The sequence below is a fragment of the Rana temporaria genome, chromosome 5 (assembly GCF_905171775.1).
Source record: "Rana temporaria chromosome 5, aRanTem1.1, whole genome shotgun sequence".
Classification (NCBI taxonomy): domain Eukaryota; kingdom Metazoa; phylum Chordata; class Amphibia; order Anura; family Ranidae; genus Rana; species Rana temporaria.
Window position 1 is genome coordinate 232,532,506 of NC_053493.1, and position 24,850 is coordinate 232,557,355.

General features: G+C 44.2%; 1 protein-coding gene across 1 annotated transcript in view; it reads left to right on the plus strand.

The window, feature by feature from the left end:
• LOC120940623 (glutamate decarboxylase 1-like) overlaps positions 1-3,805 on the plus strand; it is a 40,890-nt gene extending 37,085 nt beyond the window's left edge. The window contains exon 15 of the mRNA XM_040353579.1: positions 3,518-3,805. Coding sequence (XP_040209513.1) covers positions 3,518-3,697 — 180 coding nt within the window. The 3' untranslated portion in view covers positions 3,698-3,805. The remainder of the gene's footprint in view (positions 1-3,517) is intronic.
• The last annotated feature ends 21,045 nt before the right edge of the window (positions 3,806-24,850 follow it).

Here is a 24,850-nt window from a genome sequence, read left to right on the forward strand (position 1 = left end):
AGTGCCATCGTACGTGTTGTACATCACCACGCTTTGCTCGAGCATTTTTTTTTCACGATCATGTGTATGCAAGGCAGGCTTGACAAGAATCACGTCGAGAAATAACAGTTTTTTTTTTCCCATGACAATAACAACGGTCGTGTGTACGTGGCATAGGAACTGGTCAGCCGAGCTTCTCTGTAAGACATTATTGGCATGGTTCCTCTGGCATGGTTCCTCTTCCATGGTGAATGTTTGATGATCTGGACAAGTACATCCAAACAATTTCCAGAGGAAAGAGTTCTTCCTGTGAAGAGAAGGACCAGGCATCCCCCATTTAAAATCTTGGACTTCCTCAGGTAGTAAAGCGCCATGGCAGTTCTGCTGCGAACAGGGCGTTAGAGCCAGGGGCAAGCCCTAGGGCCAGAAAAAAACTGGATCCAGAACTCTTCCAAACCCAGCCCAATCACTCCTTTTCAGGGGGTGCTCCCACTCTATCGAGTGAGGGGAAAGCTGCTCTAATTTTACGGACATTTGGAGAACAGTGGTGCGCAGGACGAGTGGGTCCACCTCATCAATGTCACGCAGTTACAAGCTGGAATTACGGAGGTTTTCTCAGAGGTTTTTAAGATCCAACGCTCCTGCAGATCCTCCAAAAATAAACATATTGGGCCAGATTCAGGTAGAATTCCGGCGGCGTAACGTATTGCATTTTTGTTACACCGCCGCAAGTTTTACGGGCAAGTGCTTGATTCACAAAGCACTTGCCTATAAACTTGCGGCGGCGTAGAGTAAATCCGTCCGGCGCAAGCCCGCCTAAATCAAATGGGGCGTGTATCATTTAAATTGGGCGCGTTCCCTCGCCGAACGTACTGCGCATGCTCCGTTTAGAAATTTCTCGCTGTGCTTTGCGCGAAATGACGTCCTTTTTTGAACGGCGACGTGCGTTGCGTCCTTTCCTATTCACAGACTTGTGCAAAAAAAAAAAATTAAAATTTGACGCGGGAACGATGGCCATACTTTAACATGGCAACTCTAAATCTAAGCCAAGAAATAGCAGCTGTAACTTTACGCCGGGAAAAGCCGACTACCGACGACGTAAGAGAATGCGACGACTGCGCGTACCTTCGTGGATCGCCGTAAACAGCTAATTTGCATACCCGACGTGGAAAACGATGCGAACTCCACCCAGCGGGCGCCAAAGTATTACACCTACGATCCGAAGGCGTACAAAGCCGTACGCCTGTCGGATCGAAGCCAAAAGCCGTCGTATCTTGGTTTGAGGATTCAAACTAAAGATACGACGCGGCAAATTTGAAAGTACGCCAGAGTATCAGCAGATACTCCGGCGTACTTCTTCTGTGAATCTGGCCCATTGTTTTAAGCACTAAAGCAATTTGGGAGTGATCATACAGGTTCCGGTGTCCGACAGAAGAGGCACAGAGTTTTATTTGAACCTGTTCACGATTCTAAAACCAAAGGGGGACATAATGCCAATCTGGGACCTAAGATTCTTGAACCAACATCTGTTGGGCCAATCTGTCAGGATGACCGTTCGGTAGTAGCCTCGGTCCAGATGGGAGACATCTTAGCCTCCATCGATATCTATCTGGGACGTGTATTTACATGTACCTATCTTTCGGCTTTATCAGAGGTTCCTGCGAGGAATGAAATTTCTAATTTGTGGCCCTGCCCTTCGGGGCTGCCACAACACCTCCAGGTGTTTACAAAGATCCTTGCACCTGTACTGGGTCTTTTAAGGGCGATTGGGATCTTGGTGCTAGAATACTTGGATGACCTCCTGTTCAGAGATCACTGACCACAGGCCCTGGAACACAGTGTAGTGCAGTATTTAGAAATGCTGGGCTGGGTCCGAAATACTGAAGTCAACCTTGAGACCAGCTCAGAGTCTGAAGTATTGAGGTCTGATCCTGGATAAGGGGACATGTTTTGGGAAATCTACCAGTGTTGGGGGTGGCCACAGGTTGATCTATTGGCATCCAGGTTCAACAAACAAGGTACAGCAGTTTTTATCCCGAACAAGGGATCCCCTGGCAATCGGAGCAGATGCTCTAGTAGTTCAGTGGAACCAGTTCTCCCTGGTTTATGCTTTTCCCTCCAATCCCTCTCCTTCCACATTTGTTGTGCATGATTCAGAGAGGGGGGGGTTCCAGCCCTTCTGGTGGCACCAGCCTGGCCCTGGTTCCCAGAGATCATCAATATATGGGCCATGGACACTTGGGTGCTGCCCCAAACTACTGTCTCAAGGTCCTATATTCCTCCCCAATTTACAGTCTTTAAATTTGACAGCATGGCTATTGAAGCCAGGGTATTGAAGGGTTTTGGCATTTCGGGACCAGTGGTGCCTACCCTAGTGAATGCTAGAAAAAGGATCACCAGGAAGATCTATTATAGGATCTGGAAAGCTTATATTGCTTGTTGTGAAGCCAGAAAATGGCATCCCCCGAAATACAGGATTGGGAGAATTCTTTTCTACAGTCGGCTGTAGAAATCTGGAGTCTGTTTTTGGCCTTGTTGGTATTCTTCCAAAGGCCTTTAGCATTCAAATTCCCTGATCCGAACCTTTTATGCAGGGGGTAACTCATTTGATGTCCCCCCCCCCATTAGGTCACCTATGTGTCCTTGGATTTGAACGTGGTACTGTCTGGGCTACAGAAGCAACCATTTGAGCCTATCAAGGAAATTCCATTAGTCTTGCTGTCACGCAAGCTAGCCTTCCTGTTCGCCGGGAGAGAAATGACTGCACTCCTTGGTGCGAGCAGTCAGTTTATTTGTCTAGATCTGTGGAGATCTATGGTCTGAAATGTAAGGCTCCTCCCTTCAGGGTGAGAGCTCATTCCAGCAGGGGTGTAGGAACTTCCCGGGGCTTTATGCCATTGGGTATATGTGGCTCAGATTTGTAAGTCTGGTACTTGGTCTTCAGTGCACACGGTCACAAAATAATATCAAGTGGATGTTCAAGCAGCCGAGGATTTGTGTACTGCGGGCTGCCGTATAGGTCTGATCTGATGCATATTGTTTTGGCAGAGTGTCTCCCTGCCCTCAAGGCTATTGCTCTGGGATATCCCAGTAAGTAAGAAATAATCTCCCCACTTTGTGTCCTGTAATGTACGACAAAGAAAAAAAGATTTATTTTTTATCATACTTGCCTGTAAAATCCTTTTGAGTACATCCCGGGACACAGAGGTCTCTCCCCTCTTTTTGAGGAATAAGTGCTTACTACAAAACTAGTACTTCTGGTATGGGAGGGGTTATATAGATTAAATCTAAAGGAAAACGGTAGAAGAAAATTTAACATGTCTGGCCAGCCTTAGACAAAAACTAACTTTTGTCTTAATTCACTAAACTGATATTTTCAGCAAACATGGCAATCATATGGGTAAAAAAACTATAGTAACAAATGGCATTTTGTTATAGTTTAGTGAATTTAGTTTTTTGTAATTTGAATGGGATAATCCCCATTTTAGGATTGTACTCGATTGCTCAGTATTCATTGTTTATTTCAAAAATTGTATAGGTTGCTGCCAAAATTAAAGCAAGAATGATGGAAGAAGGAACTACGATGGTCAGTTACCAACCTCTTAAAGACAAGCCTAACTTCTTCCGAATGGTGTTTTCCAATCCTGCCTCTGATAAGACTGATATAGATTTCCTTTTGGAAGAGATTGAACGGCTGGGGCATGACTTGGAATTGTGATAATGATGCAATGTTACACCTTACTGAAAAAGCAAAAGTACTGTATATGGATCTTTTTTAATAAAGTGGTTTTTATTAACCTTCCTCAAAAGGGAGACCGTTTTCAAACCCAAGAGAGACATGATACATTTTGTTTACAGAAGCGTGTTGCCCATATAATGACTTATTTATCATTTTATGTTTGAACATCACAATTTAAGATAAACGGTTAGTTTTGAATAGTATTGTGTGTGTGTGTGTGTGTGTGTGTGTGTGTGTTTTTTTTATTATAAATAAAACTGGATTTATTGAATGTTGCTTGTGCTTTTTTTTATTTTTTTCGTATAAAAAAAAAAAATTAAGCTTTTACATGAAGAAGCATTCATATCATGCAGGTTTCAACATCTTGTATTGCATTTTAATGTGACAACTTCATCAATAAGTATTAAAAAATTGAAGAAAAGGTAATCAGATAGCAAGGTTAGTAAATATACCACTTGCTCATCAGGTGGAGGGTGAAATGTATTCATCCACATATTACAAATGTTGTATCACCATCAGTTTGCATCAAGAATAGAATAAGTCATGGTGATTAGGGAGTTAACCATATAAATCCCTGGTGCTTTTGGTCAGGGGTTCATGTGAGATCCACTGTCTAGATATTTTCTGGCCAGGTAGCCCAAAACAGGTGGTAGAAAGTGAGGTTTTAGGATTGAGGAATAATGGGTAACTTCTGCATAACATCCCCCAGTACGTATTGATATGACACTTGGGACAATCGGGTTGACCTGAAGACCCTTTTCACACTGGTACGGTTTTCAGGTGCTTTAGTGCTGGAACTCGCTTCTGCTAAGTGCCTGAAAACCGCCTCCCATTCATTGCAGTGTGACTTTTCACACTCTGGCAAAGCTTTTGCAGGACGTTCTGCAAGCAGCATCTTTGGGTCGGGTTGGGAGTGCTGTATTTAGGGCTCCCAAAATGCCCTGCCCATTGGAAAGAATAGGCAGCACTTCGGAAGCATCGCAACACAGGAGTTTTTAACCCCTTCTTTGGTGTTAAAAGCGCCACTTAAACAGCGATAAAGCACCACTAAAAAGAGCTGCGATTTACTGCGAATGCCGCCCCAGTGTGAAAGGGGTCTTGCTGTTAAAGTGGAATTAAACTTGGGCGGAGGAACAAAAATTGGAACCTTTTCGGTATGCTCTTCAGCACATTTCCTCTGGGGACTGGTGACGAGAACAAGACGGAATACTCCAGATGTGGCTTAAAGGATCACTAAAGGAATTTTTTTTTTTTTTTAGCTAAATAGCTTCCTTTACCTTACTGCAGTACTGGTTTCATGTCCTTATTGTTCGTTTTTGCTTTGAAGTAGCTGTAATTCTGCTCTGATCTCCACACTTCCTGGGTGTCTATTTCCTTATAACCATAGTACTGGGAGCTCAGATTCATTTTAAAAACAAAACACTGCCCTGGATTTGTTTGTTTTTGTTCTGTGTGTCTCTCTAGTTCACAGGTAAATTTGCAATTGTTTTTTAGCCCCAAGTGTATTATTTTACATTTTTCTATATTAATCCTAATTTGCCATGTAGTTGCCCATCCCATTTTTGTTTTTCTTACTCTAAAATGTCTATGTCCCGATGTGAAGTTATTGCCATGCTTATTTGTGTGTCTGCAAAAACTGAGATTGAGCCATTTATCCCATCCTCTATAACAGGGATATGCAATTAGCGGACCTCCAGCTTTAGCAAGTCCCATCATGCCTCTGCCTCTGGGTGTCATGCTTGTGGATGTCAGTCTTGCTATGCCTCATGGGACTTGTAGTTCTGCAACAGCTGGAGGTCCGCTAATTGCATATCCCTGCTCTATATCATTTATGAATAAATGAAACAATTGGTCATATTTCTATAGTATGAATAGCAGGGGCATGGTTTGGGAAGTTGGCCACTGTTCAGGGACTTCCTGTGGAAAAAGGGTCAATCTAGGATATGCCTTTGTACGTTACAACGGCCGAAGAATAGAGGTGGAATGGCTCTACCACATCTTTGGAGTTATTTTTTAGCAGCTCAATTTCTACATTTAGAGAACTGTGCTTCCCTAGAAGGCAATCATACTAGTAGATGTATATTGTTGCCCTGTACCCTACATTACACACTAATGGAGGCCCTGGTAGCAGAGTCATTGGGGATGAGAGCCATGAAGCCCAACAATTTGCCTATTAAAACTCTGGAAGACTTTGCATACATTATTGCAATATAGGGATTATAAAAACTTTCCGCAGAGGAAGAGATTGGATACTTTTAGTAATTGGAAACAGAAGGGGATTGCATGGCTTTCACAATATTATACTTTGACATTGAAATCCTTTCAGTATTTAAAAGAGGCGTATTCTCTTGTGAACCAATGCTTTTTTCCAGTATTTACAGTTGTGGCACGCTTCAACAGCTCAGTTTAAAATGACACTATTGGCATATATATATAAAGACCTTAACAGTAGGTTCATAATTTTACAAGGTAAAATCCAAGGTCGAGCTACAACTATTGCCTCTGTCTATGCCCCCAACGAAGCACAAGCTTAATTTTTCAATCACTTTTTTGCCATTTTGGACAGTTATCTCTCCCCCGCATTTAATAGAAGGGGGAGATTTTAATCTCATGGCACACCCAGGCTTAGACAGAAGCAGGGTCACTCCCTCCTCCCAAGGCTTTCCCTGAATCACTTACCAGTAGCCTAAGCTCGCTACAACTTATTGATGCATGGCGAGCACATATTGGATGCAGATCCTACACATTCTATTCAAACCCACATGACAGTTTGCTAATGCTCGCTTAGATTACATCTTCTGCTCCCTGACAGTCTTGGCGAACTCTTCTAGGGCAGACATACATGGTCGGATCACCAAATGGTAGCTATCACAATTTCTAGAATAGGCCTTAAACCTACAACTTACACTTGGAGAATCAACGATTCCTTACTGACAGACCCCTCCACTGTTGACACCCTTACATTACAACTTAACGATTATTTCGAAAATAATACGCTCTGACACCCCACCATGCACACTCTGGACAGCTCATAAAGCTGTTATGCAGGATCATCTTATTAGTATTGCCTCCAACAAAAATAGGGCCAAAGTGACCAAGCTCTGCTCTCTCACAAAAGCTTTGGACAGACTATATAACCGTTATAATCCCCTTCCCCAGAACTATTCCAACAAATAGACGGCTTTAGACCTGCTCTCTGACAGTACGGAGAAGACCTTGAGGTGGGCTAAAGCCACATTTTTGTTATACAGTAACGCTGCATCTACTATGTTTGCAAGGAAACTCAACCAGGCCATGAAACCATCCCACACCTATAAGCTATGCAACCCTGCCGGGGTTTTGGTTTCACACCCAAATGATGTAATGGACATTTTCGTAGACTAGTACAAAAACCTATTTGCAGTATCTCAACCAACTAGTGACCCGTCTACCCAGACTTGGTTCTCAAACCTGACACTACCCAATCTGTCCAGCCAGCAATTCGAGGCCCTGAATGCTCCCTGCACTGTGGTGTAAATTTCAACTATTATCAAATCACTTAAATCCTCTACCGCACCGGGCCCAGATGGTTACTCTACCTCCCATTACAAAATATTCTCCCACATCTTATCTCCCAATTTGGCCACCCTCTATAACCATATTTTAAAAGGGCAATGATTTTCCAGCAGAAATGTTACTAGCCAATATGTCTCTTATCCCTAAACCCCACAAGGATCACTCCCTTCCCCAAAATTTCCGTCCGATTTCGGTCATTAATAATGACCTGAAGATCTTTGGCAGATTGCTGGCCTGATCTCCCTGGATCAAACTGGGTTTATTATCGGAAGGCAAATAACTGACAATATTCACCTAGTCACCAATATAATACAAGATGCATTCTGGGTCTGGGAGTTAATTTAGCAAAATGCTATGCCAATAAATATACCGAATGACCTTGCAGCGTCACTTCTCATTCGCTTGGTGTACTCAAACATTTCGTTACTTAGGAATACAGCTCACCCCTACCTTTCAGACACTTTTTCAAGCAAATTATTACCCTATAGTCTCCCATGTCAGATCCCTGGGATAAGTACATTTTGTTTCTGGGCAGGGTCACAGCCATCAAAATGGCTATTTTACCCAAGTTGTTATTTTTTATTTTTTAGAACCCTCCTTATTTATGTCTCTAAGATGTACATTGAATTAATCCAAAGAGATGTTAATAGATTCATATGGCAACATAAAAAATGAGATTCCATAAGTCTCTGTGGTACAGACCCCAACCCCTTGGAGGGCTGGCTCTCCCAGACCTATGGCGCTATTATCATCCAGATTCGCACAAACGGCCCAATGGTACACCCCCTCTACCGATATACCCTGGCTATCTTTTGAAGTACACACTTTCTTCCCCTTCCACCTTTTAGGGTTACTGTGGTCCAGATCTCTCAAAGCCAGTCAACTCACTTCATTGAACATGATCGTATATGCCAATCTGTATACCTTTTGGTCTCTTTACGGTAATAAATTCCACCTGGTCTCTCCCCTCTCCCCCTCCGTTTTTCCGCCAGCTTTTCACAATAGGACCCGGTTCCTTCAGTTCAATTCTTCAAAAAGGGTCCTCATTTTAAATCTTTCCATCAGTTACAGACAGAACACAACTTTCCCCTCTCTTAGCTATACAGGTACTCACAAATTAAGCATTTCTACCTCAGTAGAGGTACCATAGAATCCCGCCGAGCACATAGCACTCAATATGAACACATATGTACTCACTCCTCCAGAGACAAAGGAGTTATTTCCAAACTGTATTGCATGTTTGGAGGCAAAAATGAACCCAACTGGGAGAGAGAGGTGGGCCATACTTTTGAGCCAACTGAATGGGAGGAGATGCTGCCAACATGTTTAAAAACACAAGGTCATATTCGATTCGCGAAACCGCTGTCAAACTCCACACAAGATGGTATATGACTCCCACAAAACTCCATTCTATCTACCCTGCGGCATCTCCATTTTGTTTCCATGGCTGTACCGAGTTGGGCTCATTAACCAATATTTTTTGGAGCTGTAAACCCCTTAAACCCATCTGGCAGAAAGCAGCTACAAAGGCATCCACCATAGCAGGGTGCTTAATCACTCTTACCATACAAATGTGCCTGTGCTTCACTTCTATTCCTGATATCCCTGCACCTTGCAAAAAAACGAATCCACACGCTTTTCGTAGCCATACATTGGGTCACCGTACTAAACTGGCGTACCTCTGCTCTTTCCTGGTCGCAAGTGCTAACTAGAATTAAAGCTATCAAACTATCCGAACGCATTCACCACACCTTGTATGATACTATGCGTATTCATGATAATAAATGGAAACATTGAAATACCACATTTTATATAACCCTGTAATATTCCTCCGTAGTAGTTCCATATGATGTTCGCACTGTTCCTGCTGAAACGCGTTATATTGTATAGTTTTTCTGTGTTGATCCCCTTTTTTTTTACTTGACCTCAATATTTCCCCATGTCTGTAGATGCTATACCATATTCAGAATGTTTGACTTTGACGCATTAAATGTATGTTTATAATCTTACAATAAAAGCTTTTGTAATCGATAAAATGACACCTTTGGAATGGTGTAAGTCTCCCCTTCTCCATTTGTTAGTAGCCCCTTTGTCAAAGTAGTTGTTGCTATCAGAGGAATATTCCAGTATACACTTGGTGGCATTAAATGGTGATGGAGATCTTCCATGCAGAGTAGGTTGAGTGGAGGAAAGATTCAGGAAATTTGACGAATGGAGAGTAGAATTACATCTTGGAATCAGTTTCCCCATCTCAAAAATGTACAACTTTTTATACTTCATAGAGCAGGGCTCAAAATTTCAGGTCCTGAACTACTAGCCAGGCCTTAAGAGTTACTCGCAACCAGTTGCCCCACCCAAACCCTACCCTGCCCCGCCCTTAAATCAGCCCCTAAACATGCCCACGCCTCCCCCAGTACATCCCTACCTCCAATGCCTCCCCCGTTACATCCCTAACTCCAACAACTCCCCTAGTACATCGCTACCTCCAATGCCTAACTCAGTACATCCCTACCTCCAAATCCTCTTCCCAGCATATTTCTGTCTCCAATGCACACTGAGGGTAGAGCGTCGTTTGAGCCTGGGGCAGTCCCAGGCGGTGAAGTGCACAGTCTGTGTGTCTGGGCGGGGATGTGCAGAACAGAGGAGGAAGAGGGCAGTCCCAGGCGGCTCTTGCCAGTATAGTGCAGTGCACGGTCTGTGTGTCTGGGTGGGGATGTGCAGCAGAACGAAGGCGGAGAGGGGCGGTCCCAGGCAGCGAAGTGCACGGTCTGTGTGTCTGGGCGGGGATGTGCAGCAGAACGGAGGTGGCGAGGGGCGGTCCCAGCGGCTCTTTCAAGCTTAATGAACAGCACACTCTGCGAGCCTGGGTGGGGATGTGTGGCAGGAGGTGGAGAGGGGTGGTCCTAGGCGGCTGACATTCATGTGATAGCACAGCCCTGTCATTACTCGCCCTCCTCATTTGTTTACTCGCCAAATGCGAGTAGGCGAGTGCAAATTTTGAGGGCTGTCATAGAGTATAAAGCACCCCACATTTATTTTTGTATGGACAATAACTGAATGCTTTGCCAAGGTGTGGGAGCTCACCTGGGGCTCTAATTTATGTTTTGGAGATGTCTTAAGATTTATAGATACTGGGTGATATACTGAATACAATAAACTCAGTGTTTGGAGCATCTCTGCCATTAGAGCTTAAGTTATGTGTACTAGGTTACATGGGGGGTTATTTACTAAAGGCAAATACACTTTGCACTACAAGTGCAAAGTGCACTTGAAATTGCACTGAAAGTGTACTTGGAAGTGCAGTCGCTGTAAATCTGAGGGGAAGATCTGATGATTTTATTATCCAATCATGTTCAAGCTAAAATGCTGTTTTTTATTTTCCTTGCATGTCCCCCTCGGATCTACAGCGACTGAATTTCCAAGTGCACTTTCAGTGCAATTTAAAGTGCACTTTACACTTGTAGTTTATAATTTATTTTTTGTATTTTTGTAATTGGGATTTGAGAAAAAAAAAAAAAAAAAAAAGATTGTAGGGGATCTACAGTTTTGTTTATTTTTGTTGGAGGGAGGGTGGTATGATGGGATACAGTTTATTTAACCTAAACTGTTTCAATATAAATGATTTGAAAGAAAAAAAAAAACATTTTTTTTTTTATTTAAAGTATTACCGTTGGAGAACTATTTTGTACTTTGATATAGTTGATATAGTTGATATAGTTGATATAGTTGATATAGTTGAAAATTATGTAACCTAAATGCACAATGGTTAAATACATAAAAAATTTTTTATAAATTTTGTTGGCCTTTTGAAATGTTTGTTTTTAAATCTTGTATTACAATTTAACACATCTAGTGAACTACTCGTTTTGTTGTGTTTTTTTTCTTCTTTTTTTTTCACTCTAAACAGGAGTTTGTTAGACTTTTTTATTGCCTATTGTTATTTCAATACAATACATTTACTAATCAGAGCTGTTTTTAACCTTTTTAGGACTGCCCACCATCATGTGCTGTGACCAGATGGCTCCTACAGGCACAGCGATATATCTGTATGTACGCAGGGAGAAAGAACAAATAGATTTTTCTTAAAAAGCAGCACATAATACACATTAACACTTGTTAGGCACACACTTAACCCCTGGATTACCCTGAGATGTTAACCCCTTCTCAGCCAGTGTCATTAGTACAGTGACAGTGTATAGTATTGTCACTGGTAATGTCAGTTAATTAGTTCCCATCCAGTGTCAGATTGCCCGCCGCACACTTCCACTATAAGTTGCTGAAATAAAATTCCAGTGTGTGTGCTGTCATCTGCCAGCTCAGCGGGGATCAACGGAGTGAAAATGGACATTATGTGTGGGCCTTGGGCATGAAAGGGTTTTATAAGCTGGAGTAGTTAGTATAGGACTTAGATAGCCATTTTAAGCTTAGTTAGATCTAGACCCCTACTTATCAATAAAGATTTTTTTTGTTAGCTAAATGTCACAGGCACATTTATACAAATTATTAGGAAGGGATTAATTTTCATAGTTTTTTTGGGGGGAGTTTTGTGACACTTAAAACATTGTTTTAAATGGTGACAATTCTCTTAGGGAGGTTGACACACTGACGTCATCTCCTAGTGGACTGGTTGTCTGCATGCCGGCCGGCTTTTCTTATGTGCTTTTAATATTTCTCGTTCTTGTAAGTGCAACTTTTTATACTCAATAAATACGCACATTTTACTGTATTAAGCTATGCAAGTGTTTTTCTTCACTCCACGTGGGATAAGTTTGAGGACCTCCCTGACTGCCTGGCCTGCTAACTTGGATCAGCCCGGTTTCCCTACTGTTCCCTTGCTGCTGGAGGTGCCATAGACCACAAATGTGAATGCTTGACAAGCTTTACTTAGTCTGCTTTTTGGTAAGCAGGCATTTTTTAATTGGTGGAGGTACACATGTGTTTCCGGTGGACCTTATAGGCTCACTCTTTTCATCATCCATTCATTGTGATTTTTTTCACTATCAGGACTTTTTATATCACTGGTCACCATCATTGTATATTATTTTTAGGTCCACGCTGTATGTTTATTTACACTTTACATATTGATTTATGGTATTGTGTGTAGAATTTATGGTTTGATCACATAATTGTGGTCTCCTATATATTCATAGTGCAGTTTTTTCTTTTCCCAAACACTTTTTATATATGTTTGAGCATTTTTTACATATATTTATATGGTGTAAGGATAATGTGATTGCTGATCTTTTATTTTTTACCAAAATTGTGTTTTTATATATACTTTTTTTTTTTAGCGCAGCTTTCTTATTTTTATTTTGTTTAGCACGTGGTATCTTATAGCTGCTGCTGGCTATTATTGTTTTTAATTGTATATTTCACCTGTTAGAGCGATATTACCGCTTCTAATGCTGCGTACACACGATCATTTTTCGGGTTGTAAAAAACAACGTTTTTCAGCCTCTTGAAAAAACAAAGTTTTTTTCAACTTCATCATTAAAATGACATTGCCTACACATGATAGTGGGAAAAAACGGTGACGTACAACGGCACTATAAAGGGGAAATTCCATTCAGATGGCGCCACCCTTTGGGCTGCTTTAGCTAATTTTGTGTAAGTAAAAGACGATTCGCGCCTTTCTGTCTGTTACAGCGTGATGAATGTGCTTACTCCATTACGAACGGTAGTTTTACCAGAACGAGCGCTCCCGTCTCATAACTTGCTTCTGAGCAACGATCATTTTTTACAACCCGAAAAACGACATTGTTTAAAACGTTGTGAAAAAATAGAGCATGTTCGAATTTTTTTTTTGTCGTTTTTCAGAACCTGAAAAATGCTCTGAAGCCCACACACGATTGTTTTAAATTACATTTTTAAAAAACGTTTTTTTTTACAACCCGAAAAATAATCGTGTGTACGCGGCATCATTCTCTACAATGCAACACCTTAATGCGAGCTATCCATTTTTGTATGCATCGGTGCATGTTACAGTGCCTATTGAGGACAATCTTTCACTTGCATAATTCAATAATTCAACGCCGTAATTCTATTGTAAAATGATTTAACTTTTGGTGCCTAATTATAGAAGATTTACATTTACGTTTTATATATTTTTACAGAAATAACTGATTCTGACTATTTATTTTTCTTTAGCTGGCATCAGTCATTATTTTTCATAGAAAGAAGCTAATGTGGGGACGTTTCTCATAGTGACAGCATTCTTTTTCAATCTCTCTTCATTTAGCTAAAAAGCTTTATTTTTTTCACGTATCTTCCTTTGTCATGGTTTTACAGACTAGAGCAGAACAAGACACGATTTGGCATTGAAATTGGGCAAGTTCTGCAAAGAAGAAATATTATTTATATTTTACCAATAGGCTCCTTTTTGATCCCTATGCTTCATCAACTGTCTTTTTCTATTTAACAGCACCACCTAGTGCTAAAGTACATGAATTTATAGATCAAGCACATTAGTCAACTTTAGAGCACTTAACAATGAAAAAATTCCTAATATTTGGTAAAACACAGAGGTATCCCTTTACATTTATAAATATATAGAAAAGTCAATGTCAAAGCATCCTTGCACATTAATGTCTAACTCTGTTCTACTGTACACTGACTGGATTATATAATGCATACACTTACAGGTAGTCTATCAGGACATTCCATCCTTAGTGTGGAGATGTTTAAGACCTGAACCTAATTTGGGCAGCTAAACACCTTATGGGCACTGTATATGCACTCAGTACAACAATCAGACAATATCATAAAATGCATATGTTACTACAGAATTGCCTCACCACAAGTATAGAAGTTTTAATTAGGGGTAAGATTTGTGTTTTAGATCAGTGGTCATCAACCCTGTCCTCAGGGCCCACTAACAGGCCAGGTTTTATGTATTACCTTGGAGAGATTCAGACTAGAATACTACAATCACTGAGCAGCAAATTATATCACCTGTGATATATTTCAGTTATCTTGCAAACCTGGCCTGTTAGTGGGCCCTGAGGACAGGGTTGATGACCACTGCTTTAGACAACCATTGGTTCAAGGCAAATTCAGCTTGTCTGATTTTTGTGATCCCTGGTGCTGAAATATAGGGGTAGGCAGGCGGAGCAAGTCCCACCCCCCGGGTGCTGCATTGATAGGTGCATTGCTGCTCCCATTACTCCTGTCAGCAGTATCACTACTTCTGAGGGTGGGATTAGCACATCTGGAAGGATGCCAATACAGTGACAGCTCAGCCAAGTAAATAAAGAGCGCCAGCAAAAGAAGACTTCCACCATTGGTTTCCTCTGCTAGGCTCTGCATTAGATGAGTCATCAGTCAGAGTCTGTCAAATAGGTAGAAGTAGTCTTCTTTTGCTGCTGGCTCTATGTTTAAAAGTGGCAGCAGTGATCGTCTGAGCTATCACTGCTCTGGCTTACCTCCAGAGGAGCCCAGGCCTGGCTTGTCCAAGACAGCAGTGATTGAGCTGTCACTGCATCTGTCTGGAGAAAGATCAGCAGAGATGAACATTGGGGGGATGATTCTTTTACAAGATTCCAGATGATTTCAAGCAGGTAGGTATTGAGCACCAGTACCCCCTCCCCCACTGACTGGCAGTGCACCCCAGGGCAGTACAGTTGGCTCTTCTTTACCAAACCCAGCCCTATCAGTTCAACAGAGTGCTCCGGGGAACCTGACAAGTTGAAGGTACTGCCTTGTCACTGTATCTGATCCTCCTGTAGCTCCTCCTGCCAGCTCCATCCCAGCTAACTTCTACTACCATGTGGTGCCTTTCCACTGCTGCTGGAAGAGTCATAGGGAGATCAGCTCCAGTATCTAACCCTGGGGGTCCCTCCAAATCCATACCAGGCTCTTTGGGTTTGATATGGAATTTAAGGGGAACCCCACGCCAAAAGTTCAAAGACAAATCTTGTGGGTTCCCCCCTAAAGATATGGGATGGATTTGGAGGGGAACCTCTACACCAATATGTAAAAAAATGGTGTGCAGGCCCTCCTAAAATATATACTAGACTCTTATCCGAGCATGTAGCCTTCCAGACCAGGAAAGTGGGAGTATGTCACATGGGGGTGGTGCCACCAGGTAACATCACTATGTAGCTTTGGCCCTTACCTTAAGACAGCGGAGCAAGCAGTTGGTGGGGAGCCTTCATTGCAGGTGGAGCTTTTTTTCTCACTTCGCCTTTCAGGACTGCACCTTGGAGAGAGCGTAGCTCCACCTCTTCCAGGAAACACTGTGTGACAACACCCCTTTTAAAAGCATCTGCTTCCACTATGCCTTTAGTTTTAGTGTTTCCTCCACCATGGCCAGAGGGTTTTGGCAGAACCTATAGAACAGTCTTCATTGAAATTTTTGACACTCAAAACTATTCTGCTGGTAGCAGTAACTTCTGCTTGAAGAATAAGTGAATTACAAGCTCTTTCAATCAAAGAACCTTTTATGAGGTGTCTACCAGATAGGCTAGTCTTAAGGACAGATCCAGCTTTCCTGCCGAAAGTATCATCAATCTTTCACCGTACACAGAAGATCATTCTCACTTCCTTTTGCCCCTTACCTTCGGGACCAGGGGAAGAAGCCTTCCACAGTTTGGACGTCAGGAGGTGTCTTCTAATGTATCTAAAGTATCTAGAAGTAACAAAGAATATCAGGAAGTCTCATTCACTATTCATCCTGATGGAAGGTGCTAACAAAGGTAGTAAAGCTTCCAAGAGTGCCATTAGAGAGGCATACATCTCTTTAGGACTGGAACCTCCGTTGGGTATTTTACCTCATTCTACCAGAGCAGTGGCAGCATCATGGGCAGAAAAGGCCGGGGCATCTCCGGAGCAAATCTGCAAGGCGGTCACTTGGTCCAGTTTCTCAACCTTCATAAGACACTACCGCTTGTATCTGATGTCAGCCTCGGACCAGTCTTTTGGTAGGAAGGTTTTACAGGCAGTGGTCCTACCCTAAAGTAAGTTTCTCGGTTATCCTCTCCAAGGTGCTGTCCTGAAAGGCGAAGGGAGAAAAGAAAACATTAGTTAGACTTCTACGAGCCTTTCAGGACAGCAGCCTACTTCCCTCCCTTGGTTATCATAAGTAAGATATCATTTGTGGGACCTGATAATTGTCTGCTTACTGTATATCTTCCAGCAGGTCGTAGGATTTCTCTGTAACAATTGAAGGCATGGTGGAAGCAGCTGCTTTTAAAAGGGGCGTTGTCATGTAGTGTTTCCTGGAAGAGGTGGAGCTACGCTCTCTCCAAGGTGCTGTCCTGAAAGGCTGTTAGAAATACCGTCACCGGTAAGTCTAACTAAGGTTTTTTTCCCTAGGTCCAGCAGTGCAGCAGATGTGATTGACAATAAGGGCTATTTTTAATTTTTTTAAAGAATTGCCGCAGGGTTCCCTTAAAATCCATACCAGACCCAAAGGCGCTGGTATGGATTTGGGGGGGGGGGGTGCACGCTGTTTTTTTTTCACATTTTTGTATTGCCAGCAATGTGTTTTTTGTTCCTTTTCATTCAGCTATCAGCGGAAAAGCCGGCTTCACGGCTGGCTGCTTAACAACCAGCTATTCACTGTGACCTGATTGGGCAAAGCCCGCAAATTCGGGTGAACTGATGCTTGGCCCGAACTGTTCGCCCATCACTACTGAGCACCAGTGCCCCTTTTATTCCCCCACTGAGCACCAGTGCCCTCTTGTCCCTACATTGAGCACCCCTCTGAGCACCAGTGCCCCGCTGTAGCCCTGCTAAGCACCAGTGCCCCCTTGTCCCCCACTGAGCATCAGTGCCAATCATCTCCACCCACTTATCCCCAGTGCCCTTTTTTTGTCCTCCCCTTCCCACTGAGTACCAGAATCCCCCATGATCCTCTGCTACACAACAAATACTCTTTTTGTTGCTCTTATTGGCTCAAGCTCTCCTGCTCTCTGATTGGCTCAAGTCCACTGCCAGGAGGAATGGAAGGGGGGAATAATTTCACCAAAGCCTGCTGTAAAGTTCGGGGGACCAGCTTGATCGCAGGACACAGGCTTTTAAATCAAAACTGAGGTTTATTAAACACAAATGGCTTCACAGCAGTAAAAACAAAATAAATAATCAGTCTCACCGACTCGTAGAGCTCAGAATTGCTATCACAGTTAAACAGTCCTTGCAGGTAAGTTCTCAGGTAGCAGGCTTCCAGGCAGGACACTGTCAAGTCCTTTCACAGCTTTTCACAGCTTTTCACAGCTTTTCATAGCTTGTCACTGTCCACCATTATTATGCATAGTCTCTACTACACTCCTTCACTCTCACCTGCAACTTCCTGTCTTGCTTTAAACCACTTCCTTAGACAGGTGCGTTAACCCTTTCCATTCCCTTAAAGGCACCACAGTCCAAACAGAGGGGAAACATAACGTCCTTCCAGGACCCAGCCATGGCGTCCTGTACATATCCCCCCTGTGTCCCAACACCAAGGAGGTGGAGGCAACAGTGGAGCTCAAACAATGGACTCGGGAGAGGGCATCTGCACTTTGATGCAGTCTCCCGGGCCTATGCTCCACTACAAACTTAAGTTCTTGGAGCGCCAGGAACCAACGTGTAATCCTGGCATTAGTCCCTTTACCCTGCCTCATCCATGTTAAAGGGGCATGATCAGAAATGAGCCTAAACTTCCTCCCCAAGAGGTAATACCTGAGGGACTCCAGAGCCCACTTAATGGCCAGACACTCTCTTTCAATTATAGCGTAGTTTTTCTCCGCTGGTGTCAACTTTCTACTGAGCAAGACTACTGGTTGGCACAGTGCTGACTTGAGCTCCAAAAAAGCCTTTTCAGCGTCTGCATTCCACTCCACCATGACCGACTTCCGACCCTTGGTCAGATCAGTCAATGGAGCCGCCAATGTGGCAACGTTGGGTACGAATCTCCTGTAGTATCCCACCATGCCCAGGAATGCACATACCTGCTTTTTTGTGAAGGGGCGGGGCCAACTCTTTATAGCCTCTACCTTGCTGACCTGAGGTTTCACCACCCCTCTACCCACGATATAGCCCAGGTATTTCACCTCTTCTATTCCCAAAGCACATTTTTCAGGGTTTGTTGTAAACCCCTCCTTCCAGAGAGAGTCCAGTACTGCCTGGACTTTGGGCAAGTGTGATTCCCAGTCTCTGCTAAAAACGACTATGTCGTCCAAGTACACTGAGGCATACTCCCGATGAGGTCGTAAAATCCTATCCATTGCTCGCTGGAATGTGGCTGGAGCAGTTTGCAGTCCAAAAGGCATTAGTTTGTACTGAAAACTCCCCTCTGGGGTAGAAAAGGCAGTTTTCTCTCTAGCAGCCTTAGTTAATGGGATTTGCCAATACCCCTTGGTAAGGTCTAATGTTGTGATATACCTGACTGGACCTAGTCTCTCAATAAGTTCATCTACCCGGGGCATGGGGTAGGCATCAAACCGTGAAACCTCATTAAGTTTCCGGAAATCATTGCAGAATCGCAAGGTCCCGTTGGGCTTTGGTACCAACACAATCGGGCTCGACCACTCACTCTGCGATTCCTCAATGATCTCCAGGTCTAGCATCTTCTTCACTTCCTCTGAAAGGGCCTTCCTTTGAGCCTCTGGGATGCGGTAGGGCCGGACAAAAACTATGACTCCAGGTTCTGTGATAATATCATGCTCTATGATACTAGTTAGCCCCAGCAAGTCTGAAAACTTCTCTTTATTTCTCTGCAAGAACTCCTTTGCCTGCTGACTTTGGATTTTAGATAGGGTATTTGCTACTTGGACACTCTCCACCCCAACCTGAGGCTCAAGTCTTGCACTAGCCAGGGAGGTCACCGGTTCCCTGTCTGTCCAGGGCTTTAACAAGTTGACATGATATATCTAAAACGGTTTCCTCTTGCCTGGCTGGTGGACTCTATAATTGACCTCTCCCACTTTTTCCACAACTTCAAAGGGTCCTTGCCACCTGGCGAAGAATTTACTTTCCACAGTGGGAATTAGCACCGCTATTCGATCCCCCACTTGGAAGTGCCTTATTTTAGCAGCCCTGTTATAGACCCATCGTTGAGCCTCCTGGGCCTTTTGCAAATGCTCTTTGACTAGTGGCATCACGGTTTGGATTCTTTCCTGCATTTGGGAGACATATTCCAGAACACTCTTATGCTGAACAGGTTCACTTTCCCATTCCTCTTTAACAACGTCAAGAGGTCCGCGAGGTCTCCGCCCATATACCAACTCAAAGGGCGAAAACCCCGTGGAGGCCTGGGGCACTTCCCGGATAGCAATCCGGTGGTTCACTTGGACTTCACACTCAAACTTTTCCTCACCCAGGTCGAGGTGTGTGGTGCACACTTTATGTCCATAAAAAGACCCCCTCCGAAGAACCCCGCATTCCATGGGCTCCTCTTGCAGTGGGCAGTGTGCCCGGGTATGACCCCAGGAATGACATCGCCAACATTGTACATCCCCTCCTCTCCGAACAGGAACAGAACGCTGAGGAGGTACCGGGAGTGACTCTTGGCCTTCTGGGGTGTTTGTTCCAGGGCTCCTTGGAATTTCCTTTCGAAGGGCAGCAGTTGGTCGAACAGACTGTGGCAGACTGGACCCTATGCGCTTGGTAGGTCCGAGCAGGTCCTCCACCACTGTATATCATTCCACCATCTCGACAAGGAGGTTTGCTGTTTTGGGGTCTCCATGGCTGACCCACCGTTGAAGGTCATCTGGCAGGGACCTCAGGTATCGGTCCAGCACGACCCGCTCCACGATTTGGGGCCCAGACAACACCTCCGGCTGCAGCCATTTTTTTACTAGTTGCATCAGGTCATGCATTTGAGACCGGGTGGCCGATCTGGACGATATTTCCATTGGTGTACTCGTTGGGCCCGAACGGTCGTGGTCACCCCCAGACAAGCCAGAATTTCTGCTTTTAGCTTTTGATAGTCTTTAACATCATCTGGTGGCAGGTCGAAGTAGGCTTTTTGAGGATCTCCGGTGAGAAAGGGAGCGATGAGGCCGGCCTACTGGTCCTGAGACCACCCTTCTCTCTCCGCTGTCCTCTCAAACATAGCAAGAAATGCCTCTACACCATTGCCCTCACAGTCACCTGGTTGCCAAGGGCAACAGCCGCTTGCTCCTGAACCTGAGACAGCTGCTGCACCGCTTCCTTTAAGGCAGTCACCTGAGCCTGGATAACCCCTTGCTGGGCTGCTAACTGGGCCACCAACAGGCGAGTATTTTCTAGCTGCAGAGCCAGCGCCTCTTTGTGGTAAGTTTGCGCTTGCATGTTAGCCAGGGTCAGCTGTTTAATTAGCTCCTCCATTGCTTCAACTTTTAATGTTTGTGCAGCTTTAACCCAGGACATAAATCCAATGTACTGTCCCTTTAAATGTCAGTTCAATATAAAGTCCAATGCGAAAGAAAAAAACGTTTTTTTTCTTCTCTTCTTATGCCTGTTATTCTGTCCTGCCCGCATTCGAGCACCAGTGTAAAGTTCGGGGGACCAGTCTCACCGACTCGTAGAGCTCAGAATTGCTATCGCAGTTAAACAATCCTTGCAGGTAGGTTCTCAGGTAGCAGGCTTCCAGGTAGGACACTGCCAAGTCCTTTCACAGCTTTTCACAGCTTTTCATAGCTTTCACAGCTTGTCCCTGTCCACCATTATCATGCATAGTCTCTACTACACTCCTTCACTCTCACCTGCAACTTCCTGTCTTGCTTTAAACCACTTCCTTAGACAGGTGCGTTAGGTGATGTGGCAAGTGGACAATCCGCAGCTTGTGGCAGGTGGACAATCCGCAGCTTGTGGCAGGTGATGTGGAAAGTGACACGCTAAATACAAGTACACTGCTCTCTCAGCTGCTACTCACTCTGGTCTCACAAAATGGCTGAAATGGTTAAATAATACTGTTTTTTGAGCTTAGGGAGGGTCTTATGATGTTTCTTAACTAAACGCTTATAAATGCAAACGCAGTAAATGGCGGTAAAACGCCGCGAAATCGCAGCAAAACAGGCGTTTATAAACTGCCCCTGAACACATTAAATGTTATCCTATGTGTCCATGCACACAGTCTCGTTTATTGCCGTTTTTAGGCAGTTGCGTTTAACCACCTGCCACAAGTTGTGGATTGTCCACTGGCCACGTCACCTGGCCACGTCACCTGGCCACATCACCTGCCATGTCACCTGGCCATGTCACCTGCCACAAGTTGTGGATTGTCCACTTGCCACGTCACCTGGCCATGTCACCTGTCACAAGTTGTGGATTGTCCACTGGCCACGTCACCTGGCCACATTACCTGGCCACATCACCTGACCACGTCACCTGCCACAAGTTGTGGATTGTCCACTTGCCACGTCACCTGGCCACGTCACTTGGCCACAAGTTGTGGATTGTCCACTGGCCACGTCACCTGCCACAAGTTGTGGATTGTCCACTTGCCACGTCACCTGGCCATGTCACCTGGCCATGTCACCTGCCACGTCACCTGTTCACATCATTTGGCACGTCACCTGCCACAAGTTGTGGATTTTTCACTTGCCACATCACCTGATCACGTCACCTTGCCACATCACCTGGCCACAAGTTGTGGATTGTCCACTGGCCATGTCACCTGGCCACGTCACCTGCCACAAGTTGTGGATTGTCCACTTGCCACATCACCTGGCCACGTCACCTGCCACGTCACCTGTTCACATCACCTGGCATGTCACCTGCCACAAGTTGTGGATTTTCCACTTGCCACATCACCTGGCCACGTCACCTGCACACAACTTGTGGATTGTCCACTGGTCACGTCACCTGCCACAAGTTGTGGATTGTCCACTTGCCACATCACCTGGCCATGTCACCTGCTACGTCACCTGTTCACATCACCTGGAACATCACCTGCCACAAGTTGTGGAGTGTCCACTAGCCACATCACCTGGCCACATTACCTGCCACAAGTTTTGGATTGTCCACTTGCCACGTCACCTGGCCACGTCATCTGCCACAAGTTGTGGATTGTCCACTGGCCACGTCACCTGGCCACGTCACCTGCCACAAGTTGTGGATTGTCCACTTGCCACGTCACCTGGCCATGTCACCTGGCCACGTCACCTGGCACGTCACCTGTTCACATCACCTGGCACGTCACCTGCCACACGTTGTGGATTTTCCACTTGCCACATTACCTGATCACGTCACCTGGCCACGTCACCTGCACACAAGTTGTGGATTGTCCACTGGCCACGTCACCTGCCAAAAGTTGTGGATTGTCCACTTGCCACGTCACCTGGCCATGTCACCTGTTCACATCACCTGGCACATCACCTGCCACAAGTTGTGGAGTGTCCACTAGCCACATCACCTGGCCACATTACCTGCCACAAGTTTTGGATTGTCCACTTGCCACGTCACCTGGCCACATCATCTGCCACAAGTTGTGGATTGTCCACTGGCCATGTCACCTGGCCATGTCACCTGGCCACATCACCTGCCACAAGTTGGCCACCTGGTCACATCACCTGCCATGTCACCTTGCCACGTCACCTGCCACAAGTTGTGGATTTGCCACTTGCCACGACACCTGCCACAAGTTGTGGATTGTCCACTTGCCACAAGTTGTGAATTATCCACTTGTCACGTCACCTGCCACAAGTTGTGGATTTTCCACAATGCAATGCAAGCAATTACAATTTTTTTTTAGATTTTTTTGATGGTTTTTCATCATTTGCCATCACTTTTGAGATTTCTAATGTAAAAAAATAGGTCACCTTTAAAAATTCTTATAAACGAAATCACGTTTAACCTCGTTTTTCCAGAAGCAAAAAAATGGGTTCAGACGTAAATGTTCTCCACGTTTCAGACGCAAAACGCGGTACTGGCGTTTTGCCGCGTTTAGCGCCGTTTTGCATCTGAAACGTGAAAAACTTTTGCGTCTGAACCCTTTTTTTTTAGCTTCTGGAAAAACGAGGTTAAACGCAACTGCCTAAAAACGGCAATAAACAAGACTGTGTGCATGGACACATAGGATAACATTGAATGTGTTCAGGGGCAGTTGAAAAAAGTGTCCAACTGCCTCTGAACACGCGTTTAACATCATTTAACAGCGTCTTGTGTGCATGGGGCCTAACAGACCAAATTTGCAAGATAACTGAAATACATCACAGGTGATATAATTTGCTGCTCAGTGGTTGCAGTATTCTGAGGAAGAAATTGCTACTATTAAAACTGCTTCTATAGTGAGTGTACAGCTCTTTAGTGCCATTTGTTCTCAGTCACTTCCCACATAAAAAGACAGCAGATTAATGTATTGTATAATAGAGGCTCTGATAGCCACTGCTTTTTAAAGTGGATGTAAACCCGATTCATAAAATTGGTTGGGCACATATATCTGCAGTGTTTTGTTATCAGCCTGATAACTGACAAATTCTAGGACACATCAGATAAAAGCAGCCTGAAATTTCTGCAAGGTTGCTAAAATAGATTAGCAGGGAGCCGGTCCTGTTACAAAACACCTCTGTGAGTCTCTGCCTGTGATGTGATGAGAGGAGGTGTGTGCCTTTCCTTCAATTAGAAATGTTAGCTATCTTGGCTGTATGCCCAACACTCTGTGTTAAACAGGAAGAGAAAATCTTTTAACACGATCTGAACTTTCTAAACAGTATATAAATGTGAAGACAGCAGATATTCATGTAAAACCTATGTAGGGAGATTTGGTTAATCCTGTGTATCATCTGAGGCTTTTCACTTCACTGGGTGTATGGAGGGTTTACATCCACTTTAAGCCTCCTACACATGGTCGGATTTTCTGCAAAGCGTCAGAGTTGGCCATGAACTGCCTTGCATACAACCAACAACGAATTGTTGGCCAACAAACACGAATATAGTGACGTACTATGAGACTACAAAGTTGAAGTTCAATTGTCAGGCACCACCCTTTGGGCTCCTTCTGCTAATTTTGTGTTAGTAGAAGTTTGGTGAGTGTGGATTCGTGCTTTTCAGTTTGTGCTTTTCAGTTAGTTTCTGAACGGCCGTTCTTCAACCAGCTATGTTGCGGAATTGGAGGAGAGAGTGTGCCATCATTGGGTCAAAGCAATAATCCCAAGCCCAAGTCCAGTCCAGGAACAGGAGGAGTTCTTGGATCAAAAATTGGTTGCTTAATTGTGACCAATTATGTCATATGCCTTTGCTGTGGGAGCTCCAGGAGAATAATCCTGATGATTTTAGGAATTCTCTCTGAACTACGGACCCCTGCTTTCACCAACTCTTGGCATTGTTGACCCCCTATATTAAGAAGCAGGACACATGCATCAGGCTTGCCATTACTCCCAAGCAAAGGCTCAAGCCACTGTGCAGTACTTGATGACAGGGAGAAGTCTCCAGGACCTCAAGTTTACCATTGGGATCTCCCCCCTAGACTCTGGGACTCCCTATTCCAGAGACATGGTCAGCCATTATTCAAGTGCTGCAGAAGAACTATTTTTTTCCTTTAACATAACATTTTATGAATTTCATGTTTGCTAATGTATTGTATTAATTTCTTGATTCCATATTTAGCAATATTGTAATATGGTATGAATGTCCTCTTTGTCTTCATGCATGCTGTGAGCTTTTCCTGCTCCTTTTTTG